The sequence below is a fragment of the Oncorhynchus clarkii genome, chromosome 29 (genome assembly GCF_045791955.1).
Source record: "Oncorhynchus clarkii lewisi isolate Uvic-CL-2024 chromosome 29, UVic_Ocla_1.0, whole genome shotgun sequence".
In the NCBI taxonomy this organism is placed as follows: domain Eukaryota; kingdom Metazoa; phylum Chordata; class Actinopteri; order Salmoniformes; family Salmonidae; genus Oncorhynchus; species Oncorhynchus clarkii.
The window spans coordinates 45,582,847-45,601,116 of NC_092175.1; the positions used below are offsets into that span (position 1 = coordinate 45,582,847).

At 43.8% G+C, this 18,270-nt stretch overlaps 2 protein-coding genes across 2 annotated transcripts in view; both read left to right on the plus strand.

Annotated features, from left to right (window-relative positions):
- Positions 1-4,249, plus strand: part of LOC139388341 (vacuolar protein sorting 36 homolog) — a 54,947-nt gene extending 50,698 nt beyond the window's left edge. Inside the window, exons 13-14 of the mRNA XM_071134955.1 lie at positions 1,382-1,458; positions 3,106-4,249. Coding sequence (XP_070991056.1) covers positions 1,382-1,458; positions 3,106-3,199 — 171 coding nt within the window. The 3' untranslated portion in view covers positions 3,200-4,249. The remainder of the gene's footprint in view (positions 1-1,381; positions 1,459-3,105) is intronic.
- An 8,517-nt stretch (positions 4,250-12,766) lies between these two features.
- Positions 12,767-18,270, plus strand: part of LOC139388401 (thrombospondin type-1 domain-containing protein 1) — a 66,759-nt gene continuing 61,255 nt past the window's right edge. The window contains exon 1 of the mRNA XM_071135039.1: positions 12,767-12,997. The gene's annotated coding sequence lies outside the window, so the exon portion shown is untranslated. The remainder of the gene's footprint in view (positions 12,998-18,270) is intronic.

Here is an 18,270-nt window from a genome sequence, read left to right on the forward strand (position 1 = left end):
TAGTAACTAACTTACTGTAACATGTGTAACCATGGCTCTATAGTAACTACTAACTTACTGTAACATGTGTAACCATGGCTCTATAGTAACTACTAACTTACTGTAACATGTGTAACCATGGCTCTATAGTAACTAACGTACTGTAACATGTGTAACCATGGCTCTATAGTAACTACTAACTTACTGTAACACGTGTAACCATGGCTCTATAGTAACTACTAACTTACTGTAACATGTGTAACCATGGCTCTATAGTAACTACTAACTTACTGTAACATGTGTAACCATGGCTCTATAGTAACTACTAACTTACTGTAACATGTGTAACCATGGCTCTATAGTAACTAACTTACTGTAACATGTGTAACCATGGCTCTATAGTAACTAACTTACTGTAACATGTGTAACCATGGCTCTATAGTAACTAACTTACTGTAACATGTGTAACCATGGCTCTATAGTAACTAACTTACTGTAACATGTGTAACCATGGCTCTATAGTAACTAACGTACTGTAACATGTGTAACCATGGCTCTATAGTAACTAACTTACTGTAACATGTGTAACCATGGCTCTATAGTAACTAACTTACTGTAACATGTGTAACCATGGCTCTATAGTAACTACTAACTTACTGTAACATGTGTAACCATGGCTCTATAGTAGCTAACTTACTGTAACATGTGTAACCATGGCTCTATAGTAACTACTAACTTACTGTAACACGTGTAACCATGGCTCTATAGTAACTAACTTACTGTAACATGTGTAACCATGGCTCTATAGTAACTAACTTACTGTAACATGTGTAACCATGGCTCTATAGTAACTAACTTACTGTAACATGTGCAACCATGGCACTATAGTAACTACTAACTTACTGTAACATGTGTAACCATGGCTCTATAGTAACTACTAACTTACTGTAACATGTGTAACCATGGCTCTATAGTAACTACTAACTTACTGTAACATGTGTAACCATGGCTCTATAGTAGCTAACTTACTGTAACATGTGTAACCATGGCTCTATAGTAGCTAACTTACTGTAACATGTGTAACCATGGCTCTATAGTAACTACTAACTTACTGTAACATGTGTAACCATGGCTCTATAGTAACTAACTTACTGTAACATGTGTAACCATGGCTCTATAGTAACTAACTTACTGTAACATGTGCAACCATGGCTCTATAGTAACTAACTTACTGTAACATGTGTAACCATGGCTCTATAGTAACTACTAACTTACTGTAACATGTGTAACCATGGCTCTGTAGTACAGCACTTGTTTTCTCTTGTATGGACCAGCCAAACACAAGGTGACTTTGTATTCCCACTCTCTCTTCTCTCTTCTCTCCTCTCTCTCTTTCCCGTAGGTAACTGATAAAGGCTCTCTGACAGCTGAGGAGTTTGCCAAGCTGCTCGGTCTCTCTGTTCTTCTGTCTAAAGAAAGGTAGGTACCACTACTCACTCTCTAATCCCTGACTGGATATAGAACTACAACTCCCATCGTCACCCACTGTATATAGAACTACAACTCCCATCGTCACCCACTGTATATAGCACTACAACTCCCATTGTCACCCACTGTTTATAGAACTACAACTCCCATTGTCACCCACTGGATTGAACTACAGCTGTCCTGATTATTGTTGATAATACACAATGTGAACAGAAGTATGTGGACACTTGTTCGTCAAACATCTATTCCAAATCATAGGTGGCAGGTAGCCTAGCGGTTAGAGTGGAGGGGTGGCAGGTAGTCTAGTGGTTAGAGTGGAGGGGCGGCAGGTAGCCTAGTGGTTAGAGTGGAGGGGCGGCAGGTAGCCTAGTGGTTAGAGTGGAGGGGCGGCAGGTAGCCTAGTGGTTAGAGTGGAGGGGCGGCTGGTAGCCTAGTGGTTAGAGTGGAGGGGAGGCAGGTAGCCTAGTGGTTAGAGTGGAGGGGCGGCAGGTAGCTTAGTGGTTAGAGTGGAGGGGCGGCAGGTAGCCTAGTGGTTAGAGTGTTGGACTAGTAACCGAAAGGTTGCTGGATCGAATTCCTGAGCTGACAGGGTAAAAATCTGTCGTTCTGCCCCTGAACAAGGCAGTTAACCCACTGTTCCCAGGCCGTCATTGTAAATGAGAAATTGTTCTAAACTGACTTGCCTAGTTAAATAAAGGTAAAATAAAATTTTAAAACATTTAAAAAAAATGTAATATGGAGTTGGTCCCCCCCCTTTGCTGCTATAACAGCCTCCACTCTTCAGGGAAGGCTTTCCACTAGATGTTGGAACATTGCTGCTATAACAGCCTCCACTCTTCTGGGAAGGCTTTCCACTAGATGTTGGAACATTGCTGTGGGGACTTGCTTCCATTCAGCCACGAGCATTAGTGAGGTCGGACACTGATGTTGGACGATTAGGCTCACATTTGCCGTTCCAATTCATTCGAAAGGTGTTCGATGGGGTTGAGGTCAGGGCTCTGTGCAGGCCAGTCAAGTTCTTCCACACTGATCTCAACAAACCATTTCTGTATGGACCTCGCTTTGTGCACAGGGGCATTGTCATGCTGAAACAGGAAAGGACCTTCACCAAACAGTTTGGTACTCGGTAGTGAGTGTTGCTGCCGAGGATAGACGATTTTTATGTGCTTCAGCACTTGGCGGTCCCGTTCTGTGAGCTTGTTTGGCCTACCACTTTGTGGCTGAGCCGTTTTTGCTCCTAGACATTTCCACTTCACAATCACAGCACTTACATTTGACCTGGGAAGCTCTAGCAGGGCAGAAATTTGATGAACTGACTTGTTGGAAAGGTGGCATCCTATGACGGTGCCATGTTGAAAGTCACTGAGCTCTTCAGTAAGGCCATTCTACTGCCAATGTTTGTCTATGGAGATTGCATGGCTGTGTGCTCGATTTTTATACACCTGTCCGCAACGGGTGTGGCTGAAAGACGAATCCACTAATTTGAAGGGGTGTCCACATACTTTTGGAAAATATTGTGTATTATAAATTGTTACAGTTTATTATTCAGTAGTTTGTTCTGTAGATAACGTGACACGTTTCTGTCCCAATCTCTCTATCTATCCCTCTTCTCTGTCTCTTTGTCTCTCTGTCTGTCAGGTTGTTACTAGCAGAGAAGATGGGTCACCTGTGTAGAGACGACTCTGTGGAAGGCCTACGGTTCTACCCCAACCTTTTCAACAGTCAGGCTTGATGTAAACGCGTCCAAATAGTACCCTAGTCCCAGTATAGTGCACTGCTTTTGACCAGGGGTCCATAGGGTTTTAGTGCACTACATCGGTTCTACTAAAAACTCTTCTCCACTCATGTCTGATCTGAGGACAGCATGTGTTGTGGGATCAACGACTGGCAAACCAAATCCCACTTCTCAGTTGTACCGGGTATACTACAAAGCAGGATCAATGAGTTAGCCAACTAACTTGCCTAAATATTCTGAAATTATATTCTCAACATGCTTTTTTATTTGATTTATGTTTTATTTTTTAGAAAGATACATTTAAAATGGACATGGGTCTAATAATTGTATTCAGATAATCTCTCAGTTTAACTTTCTTAACGAATCAGAAAATTCAATAGATATTTCTGTTTGTTGATTTTAAAGTTACCCGACCAACGAGTTGATCCTGCATTGTAGCAGAGCCCTCTGTGTCCATGGTTACTGCGTTGTGTTGATACAGTAGAAAAGAGAAGGGCGACATCTATCCCAGACCTCACCTTGCTAGCACAAAGGGTGTTGTTCCTACGACTGTTCTCTGGACTCTCTAGAGCCGTTTGGGCCTCAGAGAGCTCGAGGCAAGTCAAATGTATCAGAATATATCTCGTCTCCTTAGTCCCAGACAACAATAATCTAGTATAGATGTAAATGGTTAATAAGGTAAAGTTGTTTTTTTTTCTCCATGTATTGGATAATACGGTTAACGTTGTCTGTCTCGATGCTTTCAGTTTGATATCATGTCTGTATCTGACATCATCAACATTGTACCTAGTGTTGGATCTAGGTAACGCTGTGGAACTAAGTTGTAAAATACCAAACTTCTCGTTTTAATGTAAAATGTGTTTACTATTGGAACGTCTCAGTAAGTCTGAAACCTCCTGTTTGAAGAGAGTCTTCAATAACTCTCACGTTGTACCCATCACCCCATGTTTTATGTGTTCCTTTACATGATAAAGACTGTATGTAACATAATGGTCAACGTGCTCTTTCATTCAAATTTAATTAGTTATTAAACTGTAACTGTACCTATATCAGCTAGTCTGTTTGTCTCTGTCTGTCTGGCTAGCTAGCCTTCCTGTCTGTCTGGCCAGCTAGCCTGTATGTCTGTCTAGTTAGCTAGCCAGTCTTAGCCTGTCTGTCTGTCTGTCTGTCTAGCTAGCCTGTCTGTCTTCTGTCTAGCTAGCCTGTCTGTCTAGCCTGTCTCTGTCTGTCTGGCTAGGTAGCCTTCCTGTTTGTCTGTCTGTCTGTTTAGCCTGCCTGTCTGCCTGTGTCTGTCTGGCTAGCCTGCCTGTCTGCCTGTGTCTGTCTGGCTAGCCTGCCTGTCTGTCTGTCTAGCTAGTCAGTATGTCTGGCTAGCCTGTCTAGGCTGTCTATCTCTGATTCTTTGTGTCTGTTGAACCAGGCTACTTTACAGTGTTAATAGGACCAGGCTACTTTACAGTGTTAATAGGACCAGGCTACTTTACAGTGTTAATAGGACCAGGCTACTTTACAGTGTTAATAGGACCAGGCTACTTTACAGTGTTAATAGGACTAGGCTACTTTACAGTGTTAATAGGACCAGGCTACTTTACAGTGTTAATAGGACCAGGCTTCCTGTGACCAGCAAGCTAACTGATCCTAGGTCAGCAGTCAGATGCAGGCCCATTACCCTGTAGACCAGCTTCCTGTGACCAGCAAGCTAACTGGTCCTAGGTCAGCAGTCAGATGCAGGCCCATTACCCTGTAGACCAGCTTCCTGTGACCAGCAAGCTAACTGATCCTAGGTCAGCAGTCAGATGCAGGCCCATTACCCTGTAGACCAGCTTCCTGTGACCAGCAAGCTAACTGATCCTAGGTCAGCAGTCAGATGCAGGCCCATTACCCTGTAGACCAGCTTCCTGTGATCAGCAAGCTAACTGATCCTAGGTCAGCAGTCAGATGCAGGCTAGAGACTATTAGGCCGTGTCCCAAATGGAATCCTATTCCCAATACACACACACACACACATACAGTGCCTTGCGAAAGTATTCGGCCCCCTTGAACTTTGCGACCTTTTGCCACATTTCAGGCTTCAAACATAAAGATATAAAACTGTATTTTTTTGTGAAGAATCACAAAACAACAAGTGGGACACAATCATGAAGTGGAACGACATTTATTGGATATTTCAAACTTTTTTAACAAATCAAAAACTGAAAAATTGGACGTGCAAAATTATTCAGCCCCCTTAAGTTAATACTTTGTAGCGCCACCTTTTGCTGCGATTACAGCTGTAAGTCGCTTGGGGTATGTCTCTATCAGTTTTGCACATCGAGAGACTGACATTTTTTCCCATTCCTCCTTGCAAAACAGCTCGAGCTCAGTGAGGTTGGATGGAGAGCATTTGTGAACAGCAGTTTTCAGTTCTTTACACAGATTCTCGATTGGATTCAGGTCTGGACTTTGACTTGGCCATTCTAACACCTGGATATGTTTATTTTTGAACCATTCCATTGTAGATTTTGCTTTATGTTTTGGATCATTGTCTTGTTGGAAGACAAATCTCCGTCCCAGTCTCAGGTCTTTTGCAGACTCCATCAGGTTTTCTTCCAGAATGGTCCTGTATTTGGCTCCATCCATCTTCCCATCAATTTTAACCATCTTCCCTGTCCCTGCTGAAGAAAAGCAGGCCCAAACCATGATGCTGCCACCACCATGTTTGACAGTGGGGATGGTGTGTTCAGCTGTGTTGCTTTTACGCCAAACATAACGTTTTGCATTGTTGCCAAAAAGTTCAATTTTGGTTTCATCTGACCAGAGCACCTTCTTCCACATGTTTGGTGTGTCTCCCAGGTGGCTTGTGGCAAACTTTAAACGACACTTTTTTGGATATCTTTAAGAAATGGCTTTCTTCTTGCCACTCTTCCATAAAGGCCAAATTTGTGCAATATACGACTGATTGTTGTCCTATGGACAGAGTCTCCCACCTCAGCTGTAGATCTCTGCAGTTCATCCAGAGTGATCATGGGCCTCTTGGCTGCATCTCTGATCAGTCTTCTCCTTGTATGAGCTGAAAGTTTAGAGGTACGGCCAGGTCTTGGTAGATTTGCAGTGGTCTGATACTCCTTCCATTTCAATATTATCGCTTGCACAGTGCTCCTTGGGATGTTTAAAGCTTGGGAAATATTTTTGTATCCAAATCCGGCTTTATACTTCTTCACAACAGTATCTCGGACCTGCCTGGTGTGTTCCTTGTTCTTCATGATGCTCTCTGCACTTTTAACGGACCTCTGAGACTATCACAGTGCAGGTGCATTTATACGGAGACTTGATTACACACAGGTGGATTGTATTTATCGTCATTAGTCATTTAGGTCAACATTGGATCATTCAGAGATCCTCACTGAACTTCTGGAGAGAGTTTGCTGCACTGAAAGTAAAGGGGCTGAATAATTTTGCACGCCCAATTTTTCAGTTTTTGATTTGTTAAAAAAGTTTGAAATATCCAATAAATGTCGTTCCACTTCATGATTGTGTCCCACTTGTTGTTGATTCTTCACAAAAAAATACAGTTTTATATCTTTATGTTTGAAGCCTGAAATGTGGCAAAAGGTCGCAAAGTTCAAGGGGGCCGAATACTTTCGCAAGGCACTGTATATGAACACACACACACACACATATATGAACACACACGTAGTCTGGGAGCGTGGGAGCACGTGGTGTACCCCAGATTAGATTAGCCTGCTGTGTCCTCCATGTGGGTCATCAATTTAAATGAATGGATTAAACAGAACTGGGAGGAAACCAGAAGACTTTGCCCTGGAGTAGAATCAAATCAATTTGAATTTGTCACGTGTGCCGAACACAACGGGTGTAGTAGACCTTTCTGTGAATTGCTTATTTACAAACCAACAATGCAGTTCAAGAAATAGAGTTAAGATAATTGTTAACTTTGTTTTTATTTAGTAAAATACTAAATAGTAAAATACTAAATAAAAAGTAACACCAATAACAATAACGAGGTTATATACACAGGAGGTACCGGCACCCAGGCAATATACACAGGGGGTAACGGTTAGTTGAGGTAATATAATGTAGGTAGAGGTAAAGACTAGACAACAGGATAGATAATATACAGTAACAGCAGTGTTGTTAGTAGGGTAGGTAATATAATGTAGGTAGAGGTAAAGACTAGACAATCAGGATAGATAATATACAGTAACAGCAGTGTTGGTAGTAGAGTAGGTTATATGTACATGTAGGTAGGGGTAAAGACTAGACAACAGGATAGATAATATACAGTAACAGCAGTGTTGGTAGTAGGGTAGGTAATATGTACATGTAGGTAGGGGTAAAGACTAGACAACAGGATAGATAATATACAGTAACAGCAGTGTTGGTAGTAGGGTAGGTAATATAATGTAGGTAGAGGTAAAGACTAGACAACAGGATAGATAATAGACAGTAACAGCAGTGTTGGTAGTAGGGTAGGTAATATGTACATATAGATAGAGTAGACCCCATGTAGAGACGGGAGATACTGTATGACACACTCAAAGGCAGACACGCATTCACACACACTACATACACACACAGTACAATGCAGTGGAAGGAAGCTAGGACACACACAGTACAATGCAGTGGAAGGAAGCTATGACACAGTCAGGGTTGGGGAGTAACTGATTTATATGTAATATATATTATCTGTGATCAGTTATGTCATACTTTTTGCGGTGAATAAAAATATAAACACACATGTCAAGTGTTGGTTTCATGAGCTGAAATAAAAGATGCCAGAATTTTTACACACGCACAAAAAATGTCTTGCACAAGTTTGTTTACATCCCCGTTAGTGAGCACTTATCCATTTACCAAGATAATCCATCCACCTAACAGGTGTGGCATATCAATAAGATGATTAAACAGCATGATCATTACACAGGTGCACCTTGTGCTGGGGACAATAAAAGGAGACTCTAAAATGTGCAGTTTTGTCATAACACAATTCCACAGATGTGTCAAGTTCTGAGGGAGTGTTCTATTTGTATACTGAGTGCAGGAACGCCCACCAGAGCTATTGCCAAATAATTGAATGGTCATTTCTCTACCATAAACCGCCTCCATTGTTGTTTTAGAGCTTTTGCCAGTACATCCAACCAGCCTCACAACAGTACCGGTCAGAAGCATTCCATGTGACTACCTCAAAGCTGGTTGAGAGAATGCAAAGCTGTCATCAAGGCAAAGGGCAGCTATTTGAAGAATCTTGAATATAAATATATTTTGATTTAACACTTTTTTTGGTTACTACATGATTCCATATGTGTTATTTCATAGTGTTGATGTCTTCACTACTATTCTACAATGTGAAAATTGTAAAAATAACGAAAAACCCTGGAATGAGTAGGTGTGTCCAAACTTTTGATTGTTAGAGTTAGCATGTCCCCACAAGGGAGAACTTCCCCCCAGTACCCTTCTGGTACTCCCTGTATACAGTTGCACATTGATCTGGTACTCCCTGTATATAGAGTTGAAGTCGGAAGTTTACATATACTTAGATTGGAGTCATTAAACCTCGTTTTTCAACCACTCCACAAATTTCTTGTTAACAATCTATAGTTCTGGCAAGTCAGTTAGGACATCTACTTTGTGCGTGACACAAGTAATTTTTCCAGTAATTGTTTACAGACAGATTATTTCACTTATAATTCAATGTATCACAATTCCAGTGGGTCAGAAGTTTACATACACTAAGTCGACTGTGCCTTTAAACAGCTTGGAAAATTCTAGAAAATGATGTCATGGCTTTAGAAGCTTCTAATAGGCTAATTGACATCATTTGAGTCAATTGGAGATGTACTTATGGGTGTATTTCAAGGCCTACCTTTAAGCTCAGTGCCTCTTTGCTTGACATCATGGGAAAATCAAAAGAAATCAGTCAAGACCTCAGAAAAACAATTGTTGACCTCCACAAGTCTGGTTCATCCTTGGGAGCAATTTCCAAATGCCTGAAGGTACCACGTTCAACTGTACAAACAATATTATGCAAGTATAAACACCATGGGACCACGCAGCCATCATACCGCTCAGGAAGGAGACGCGTTCTGTCTCCTAGAGATGAACGTACTTTGGTGTGAAAAGTGCAAATCAATCCCAGAACAACAGCAAAGGACCTTGTGAAGATGCTGGAGGAAACGGGTACAAAAGTATCTATAGCCACAGTAAAACGAGTTCTATATCAACATAACCTGAAAGGCTGCTTAGCAAGGAAGAAGCCACTGCTCCAAAACTGCCATAAAAAAGCCAGACTACGGTTTGCAACTGCACATGGGGACAAAGATGGTACTTTTTGGAGAAATGTCCTCTGGTCTGATGAAACAAAAATAGAACTGTTTGGCCATAATGACCATCGTTATGTTTGGAGGAAAAAGGGGAGGCTTGCAAGCCGAAGAACACCATCCCAACCGTGAAGCACGGGGGTGGCAGCATCATGTTGTGGGGGTGCTTTGCTGCAGGAGGGACTTCACAAAATTGATGGCATCATGAGGACGGAAAATTATGTGGATATATTGAAGCAACATCTCAAGACATCAGTCAGGAAGTTAAAGCTTGGTCACAAATGGGTCTTCCAAATGGACAATGACCCCAAGCATACTTCCAAAGTTGTGGTAAAATGGCTTAAGGACAACAAAGTCAAGGTATTGGAGTGGCCATCACAAAGCCCTGACCTCAATCCTATAGCACATTTGTTGGCAGAACTGAAAAAGTGTGTGCAAGCAAGGAGGCCTACAAACCTGACTAAGTTACATCAGCTCTGTCAGGAGGAATGGGCCAAAATTCCCCCAACTTATTGTGGGAAGCTTGTGGAAGGCTACCCGAAACGTTTGACCCAAGTTAAACAATTTAAAGGCAATGCTACCAAATATTTAATTGAGTGTTGATAAACTTCTGACCCACTGGGAATGTGATGAAATAAATAAAAGCTGAAATTCATCATTCTCTCTGCTATTATTCTGACATTTCACATTCATAAAATAAAGTGGTGATCCTAACGGACCTAAAAAGGGAATTTTTTACTACGATTAAATGTCAGGAATTGTGAAAAACTGAGTTTAAATGTATTTGGCTAAGGTGAATGTAAACTTCCGACTTCAACTGTAGCTCCACATTGATCTGGTACTGGTACTCCCTGTATATAGCACCACATTGATCTGGTACTGGTACTCCCTGTATATAGCTCCACATTGATCTGGTACTGGTACTCCCTGTATATAGCACCACATTGATCTGGTACTGGTACTCCCTGTATATAGCTCCACATTGATCTGGTACTCCCTGTATATAGCTCCACATTGATCTGGTACTGGTACTCCCTGTATATAGCTCCACATTGATCTGGTACTGGTACTCCCTGTATATTGCTCCACATTGATCTGGTACTCCCTGTATATAGCTCCACATTGATCTGGTACTGGTACTCCCTGTATATAGCTCCACATTGATCTGGTACTCCCTGTATATAGCTCCACATTGATCTGGTACTGGTACTCCCTGTATATAGCTCCACATTGATCTGGTACTGGTACTTCCTGTATATAGCTCCACATTGATCTGGTGCTGGTACTTCCTGTATATAGCTCCACATTGATCTGGTACTTCCTGTATATAGCTCCACATTGATCTGGTACTGGTACTTCCTGTATATAGCTCCACATTGATCTGGTACTCCCTGTATATAGCTCCACATTGATCTGGTACTCCCTGTATATAGCTCCACATTGATCTGGTACTGGTACTCCCTGTATATAGCTCCACATTGATCTGGTACTTCCTGTATATAGCTCCACATTGATCTGGTACTGGTACTTCCTGTATATAGCTCCACATTGATCTGGTACTGGTACTTCCTGTATATAGCTCCACGTTGATCTGGTACTGGTACTTCCTGTATATACAGTCTGAAGTTTACATACACTTTAGTCAAATACATTCAAACTCAGTTTTTCCACAATTCCTGACATTTAATCAGAGTAAAAATGATTATTATATTTGTAACTATTTCCCCAGGTCATTGATGTAGATAATGTGTTCTCAGTCAATGTACTTGGTAAAATACGTCTCTCTATCATCACTAGTCATTTACAACAGTATCTCGGACCTGCCTGGTGTGTTCCTTGTTCTTCATGATGCTCTCTGCGCTTTTAACGGACCTCTGATACTATCACAGTGCAGGTGCATTTATACGGAGACTTGATTACACACAGGTGGATTGTATTTATCATCATTAGTCATTTAGGTCAACATTGGATCATTCAGAGATCCTCACTGAACTTCTGGAGAGAGTTTGCTGCACTGAGAGTAAAGGGGCTGAATAATTTTGCACGCCCCAATTTTTCAGTTTTGATTTGTTAAAAAAGTTTGAAATATCCAATAAATGTCGTTCCACTTCATGATTGTGTCCCACTTGTTGTTGATTCTTCACAAAAAAATACAGTTTTATATCTTTATGTTTGAAGCCTGAAATGTGGCAAAAGGTCGCAAAGTTCAAGGGGGCCGAATACTTTCACAAGGCACTGTAAATACACACACACACACACACACACACACACACACACACACACACACACACACAGTGTGTAAAGCACACACACACAGCGTGTAAAACACACACACACACACACACACACACACACACACACACACACACACACACACACACAGTGTATAAGCTGTGATTCTCCTAGTCCAGTTCTCTGTGACCTTGTTTTGACAGCCTGTCATGTAATCATATCATAACGGAGTGCTGGGTGTAACGGCCATTATTCAATCATGTCATTAAGGCACAGGAGGCAGTGTAGTTGCCCTGTGACCTCAACTCGATGGTTCAAGACCCCATTTCAGCTGTTTCCCCCATCAATCGTTACATTTAGGCCTATGCAGCCACGGCAGACTCCAGAATGATTTGTTTAGCTGTGTCAAAGCTTGCTTCCTGCAATTGAACAGTTAAACATGACTCAGGCAATGCCCAACCCATCGCCCTACACCTCTCCTGTCTACTTTCTAGGGTGCCTGTCTGTGGTGTTGAACTCTCTGACTGCCTCATAGGTTTTTAGATGACACTGGGACTTATCGTTAATGTTTAGGGCTATAAACATCTCTGTTAGTCAGTGTTGTATAATCCTGTTGATATCGCTGGTACAGGTTATAGCCTGATGCTCGTCAGTGATTCATCACCTAAACGTTTCTCTGGAGTGCTCAGGTAGGCCTCAGGTAGGCCTCAGGTAGTCCTAGGCTTCGGCATCACTCTGCAGTGTTCAACCCTCATTAAATATGAAAACAATACATCCTTTGTCATTTAAGTCATGCAGTCTGTCTTTTTATTCATCTTTTAAACCTTTACTTCTGTTCTTGGCTCAAACTTTGAGCACTGTTTGAGATCTATACATTAGTTTAAACACAACTGATTGACCGCACGCACGTATGGCCACGTACAACCTCATAGGTTGCAATGAGCCGCGTATAATTGACCGTAACAGAGGACGAGCGGCACGGGAATGCGCGGTCACCCTGGCTCTGCTCTGTCCGCTCACGGCACGGACGCGCGCAAAGGGATTGCCGTTCCTCTCCGTCTCTCTCTGCTTCTTCTCTCTCTCTGAAGTTGATCTGTAATCGAGCTGCTGTTCCGCGGGTCACGTTAATTAATCATCTGTGGAGGTTGATGATCAGAAATGGACGGAATGACGTTTCCATGAATGAGTCGAGACGTTTGATGGAGGTTTCGTTGGGAATAATCAATGCCTTTCTGAGTCTACAGGAAATGTAAGTACGCAAATGTGGTCCTAGTCTATTGAGAATGACAGGTAGCCTACAACGTGTACGCCGACCCCTTCGGAATAAGCCTGACTGGTCATTATAGCCGCAGGGACAGAAAGACTAACATTTCTAAAATGTTCTATTCATTTGAGCAAACATTGAGAAAACATTAGGCTATATGTTATGTAGCCTAATGTCCTTATGAGCTTAAAGGGATAGTTCAGGATTTTGGCAATGACCCGCTGGTTGAGTCAACGTTGTTTCCACGTCAATTCAAAATAAATTCAACACGTTGAAATGAGCAGTGGAGAGGTCCTCTATCTACTTCCCCCAGTCAGATGAACTCCTGCATACCATTTTCTTTATTTAGGCTATCTGCTTCTTCCAGTATGAAGGAAGAAGACAGTTTTGCGAGTCAATGCTAACTGGTGTTACCGCAATGACGAAGTCTACAGGAACCACTAGCATGCAAGCCAGGGCTGTGGGCTGTCACCAGTTATTGGAGACGTTACAATAATTTTTTCATACCACACACATTATCAAAATGACAAGCTACTCTGACATTTAAATACTGAGATCAATAAAACCAACGACCAATGTCTTGAAGGCGACCAATAGCATAGGCCAATGAAACGAGTGGACACACAGATCTCAGGCCAACAATATGAGGAGGTCTTTATAGTCCAACTTTCCAGTGCCACTCATCTATTCAAACATATTCTTCCCGCAATTGTATTTTTAAAATATTGCGAAATACCTTCTAGCTGCTGTACACTGACAGCGACAACTCATCAATCATCATCAACTCAATCAATCATCATCAACTCATCAATCATCTGTTTTATATTTGCCGCCGAATTGCGGGAATCCCGACTGTAGACTAGGCCTAAACGCTCATAATGTGACAACACAATCTACAGCGATTAAAAAAATTAACTATGTTAATTAACTATTAACTATTAACTCTGTTGTGGCTAAATTATGCTGGTGTAGTATTTTCAATGATTTAACTTGTTTTTATAGAGACCGGAGTCATTATCTAATTTGCCACATGTATTAAACTTAATCTGCAGCCCTTCCTGTAGCGCTGTGTGTACTTCCTGTAGCGCTGTGAGTACTTCCTGTAGGGCTGTGTGTTCTTCCTGTAGGGCTGTGTGTTCTTCCTGTAGCGCTGTGAGTACTTCCTGTAGGGCTGTGTGTACTTCCTGTAGCGCTGTGAGTACTTCCTGTAGCGCTGTGTGTACTTCCTGCAGGGCTGTGTGTTCTTCCTGTAGGGCTGTGTGTACTTCCTGTAGCGCTGTGTGTACTTCCTGTAGGGCTGTGTGTTCTTCCTGTAGGGCTGTGTGTTCTTCCTGTAGCGCTGTGTGTACTTCCTGTAGGGCTGTGTGTTCTTCCTGTAGCGCTGTGTGTACTTCCTGTAGCGCTGTGTGTTCTTCCTGTAGGGCTGTGTGTTCTTCCTGTAGGGCTGTGTGTTCTTCCTGTAGGGCTGTGTGTACTTCCTGTAGCGCTGTGTGTACTTCCTGTAGGGCTGTGTGTTCTTCCTGTAGCGCTGTGAGTACTTCCTGTAGGGCTGTGTGTACTTCCTGTAGGGCTGTGTGTTCTTCCTGTAGGGCTGTGTGTTCTTCCTGTAGGGCTGTGTGTACTTCCTGTAGGGCTGTGTGTTCTTCCTGTAGGGCTGTGTGTTCTTCCTGTAGGGCTGTGTGTTCTTCCTGTAGCGCTGTGTGTTCTTCCTGTAGCGCTGTGTGTTCTTCCTGTAGCGCTGTGTGTTCTTCCTGTAGCGCTGTGAGTACTTCCTGTAGGGCTGTGTGTTCTTCCTGTAGGGCTGTGTGTTCTTCCTGTAGCGCTGTGTGTTCTTCCTGTAGCGCTGTGTGTTCTTCCTGTAGCGCTGTGTGTTCTTCCTGTAGGGCTGTGTGTTCTTCCTGTAGCGCTGTGTGTACTTCCTGTAGGGCTGTGTGTTCTTCCTGTAGCGCTGTGTGTACTTCCTGTAGGGCTGTGTGTTCTTCCTGTAGGGCTGTGTGTTCTTCCTGTAGCGCTGTGTGTACTTCCTGTAGGGCTGTGTGTTCTTCCTGTAGGGCTGTGTGTTCTTCCTGTAGCGCTGTGTGTTCTTCCTGTAGCGCTGTGAGTACTTCCTGTAGCGCTGTGTGTTCTTCCTGTAGGGCTGTGTGTTCTTCCTGTAGGGCTGTGTGTTCTTCCTGTAGGGCTGTGTGTACTTCCTGTAGGGCTGTGTGTTCTTCCTGTAGGGCTGTGTGTTCTTCCTGTAGGGCTGTGTGTTCTTCCTGTAGCGCTATGTGTTCTTCCTGTAGGGCTGTGTGTTCTTCCTGTAGGGCTGTGTGTTCTTCCTGTAGGGCTGTGTGTACTTCCTGTAGGGCTGTGTGTACTTCCTGTAGGGCTGTGTGTTCTTCCTGTAGGGCTGTGTGTTCTTCCTGTAGGGCTGTGTGTTCTTCCTGTAGGGCTGTGTGTTCTTCCTGTAGGGCTGTGTGTACTTCCTGTAGGGCTGTGTGTTCTTCCTGTAGCGCTGTGTGTTCTTCCTGTAGCGCTGTGTGTTCTTCCTGTAGGGCTGTGTGTTCTTCCTGTAGGGCTGTGTGTACTTCCTGTAGGGCTGTGTGTTCTTCCTGTAGGGCTGTGTGTTCTTCCTGTAGGGCTGTGTGTTCTTCCTGTAGGGCTGTGTGTTCTTCCTGTAGGGCTGTGTGTTCTTCCTGTAGGGCTGTGTGTTCTTCCTGTAGGGCTGTGTGTTCTTCCTGTAGGGCTGTGTGTTATTCCTGTAGCGCTGTGTGTACTTCCTGTAGGGCTGTGTGTACTTCCTGTAGGGCTGTGTGTACTTCCTGTAGGGCTGTGTGTTCTTCCTGTAGGGCTGTGTGTTCTTCCTGTAGGGCTGTGTGTTCTTCCTGTAGCGCTGTGTGTTCTTCCTGTAGGGCTGTGTGTTCTTCCTGTAGGGCTGTGTGTACTTCCTGTAGGGCTGTGTGTACTTCCTGTAGGGCTGTGTGTACTTCCTGTAGGGCTGTGTGTACTTCCTGTAGGGCTGTGTGTTCTTCCTGTAGGGCTGTGCGTTCCTCCTGTAGGGCTGTGTGTTCTTCCTGTAGGGCTGTGTGTACTTCCTGTAGGGCTGTGTGTACTTCCTGTAGGGCTGTGTGTACTTCCTGTAGGGCTGTGTGTACTTCCTGTAGGGCTGTGTGTACTTCCTGTAGGGCTGTGTGTTCTTCCTGGAGGGCTGTGCGTTCCTCCTGGAGGGCTGTGCGTTCCTCCTGTAGGGCTGTGCGTTCCTCCTGGAGGGTTGTGCTCTCTCTCCCCAAGGCCAGATAATCACCACTTATTATTCTGAATTTATTGGATGGTGGTCAGTAACCCCAGTGGCTAAAGGAACATTTTAATTATTTTTTAAAATCCTAAAACACCAAGTTAGATCTACCTTTATCATCACTGTCAAATTGTGAATTATATAACTTTTCACTCTGCTGTGCTCCGGCATTACGACACCCCTGATTATAAGGTTGGATGACTTCAGGCAGCTCTCCACCCCTGATGTTTTACAAGGTTGGATGACTTCAGGCAGCTCTCCACCCCTGATGTTTTACAAGGTGGGATGACTTCAGGCAGCTCTCCACCCCTGATGTTTTACAAGGTGGGATGACTTCAGGCAGCTCTCCACCCCTGATGTTTTACAAGGTGGGATGACTTCAGGCAGCTCTACACCCCTGATTATACGGTTGGATGACTTCAGGCAGCTCTCCACCCCTGATGTTTTACAAGGTTGGATGACTTCAGGCAGCTCTCCACCCCTGATGTTTTACAAGGTTGGATGACTTCAGGCAGCTCTCCACCCCTGATGTTTTACAAGGTTGGATGACTTCAGGCAGCTCTCCACCCCTGATGTTTTACAAGGTGGGATGACTTCAGGCAGCTCTCCACCCCTGATGTTTTACAAGGTTGGATGACTTCAGGCAGCTCTCCACCCCTGATGTTTTACAAGGTGGGATGACTTCAGGCAGCTCTACACCCCTGATGTTTTACAAGGTGGGATGACTTCAGGCAGCTCTACACCCCTGATGTTTTACAAGGTGGGATGACTTCAGGCAGCTCTACACCCCTGATGTTTTACAAGGTGGGATGACTTCAGGCAGCTCTACACCCCTGATGTTTTACAAGGTGGGATGACTTCAGGCAGCTCTACACCCCTGATGTTTTACAAGGTGGGATGACTTCAGGCAGCTCTACACCCCTGATGTTTTACAAGGTGGGATGACTTCAGGCAGCTCTCCACCCCTGATGTTTTACAAGGTGGGATGACTTCAGGCAGCTCTACACCCCTGGTGTTTTACAAGGTGGGATGACTTCAGGCAGCTCTACACCCCTGATGTTTTACAAGGTGGGATGACTTCAGGCAGCTCTACACCCCTGATGTTTTACAAGGTGGGATGACTTCAGGCAGCTCTACACCCCTGATGTTTTACAAGGTGGGATGACTTCAGGCAGCTCTACACCCCTGATGTTTTACAAGGTGGGATGACTTCAGGCAGCTCTACACCCCTGATGTTTTACAAGGTGGGATGACTTCAGGCAGCTCTACACCCCTGATGTTTTACAAGGTGGGATGACTTCAGGCAGCTCTACACCCCTGATGTTTTACAAGGTGGGATGACTTCAGGCAGCTCTACACCCCTGATGTTTTACAAGGTGGGATGACTTCAGGCAGCTCTACACCCCTGATGTTTTACAAGGTGGGATGACTTCAGGCAGCTCTACACCCCTGATGTTTTACAAGGTTGGATGACTTCAGGCAGCTCTCCACCCCTGATGTTTTACAAGGTTGGATGACCTCAGGCAGCTCTACACCCCTGATGTTTTACAAGGTTGGATGACCTCAGGCAGCTCTACACCCCTGATGTTTTACAAGGTTGGATGACCTCAGGCAGCTCTACACCCCTGATGTTTTACAAGGTTGGATGACTTCAGGCAGCTCTCCACCCCTGATGTTTTACAAGGTTGGATGACCTCAGGCAGCTCTACACCCCTGATGTTTTACAAGGTTGGATGACTTCAGGCAGCTCTACACCCCTGATGTTTTACAAGGTGGGATGACTTCAGGCAGCTCTACACCCCTGATGTTTTACAAGGTTGGATGACTTCAGGAGTTTCAGGTAACCACAGCTCTATGAACTAAGTGGCTCATTCAGTTGACATCATTTTTTCCCTTTATACCACTGCAGCAGCGCAAAAGATTCTGGGCTAAAGCTCCGAAAGCCAGGTCCTAGTGACGTCCATGATGCTAGCTGTTCCCATAA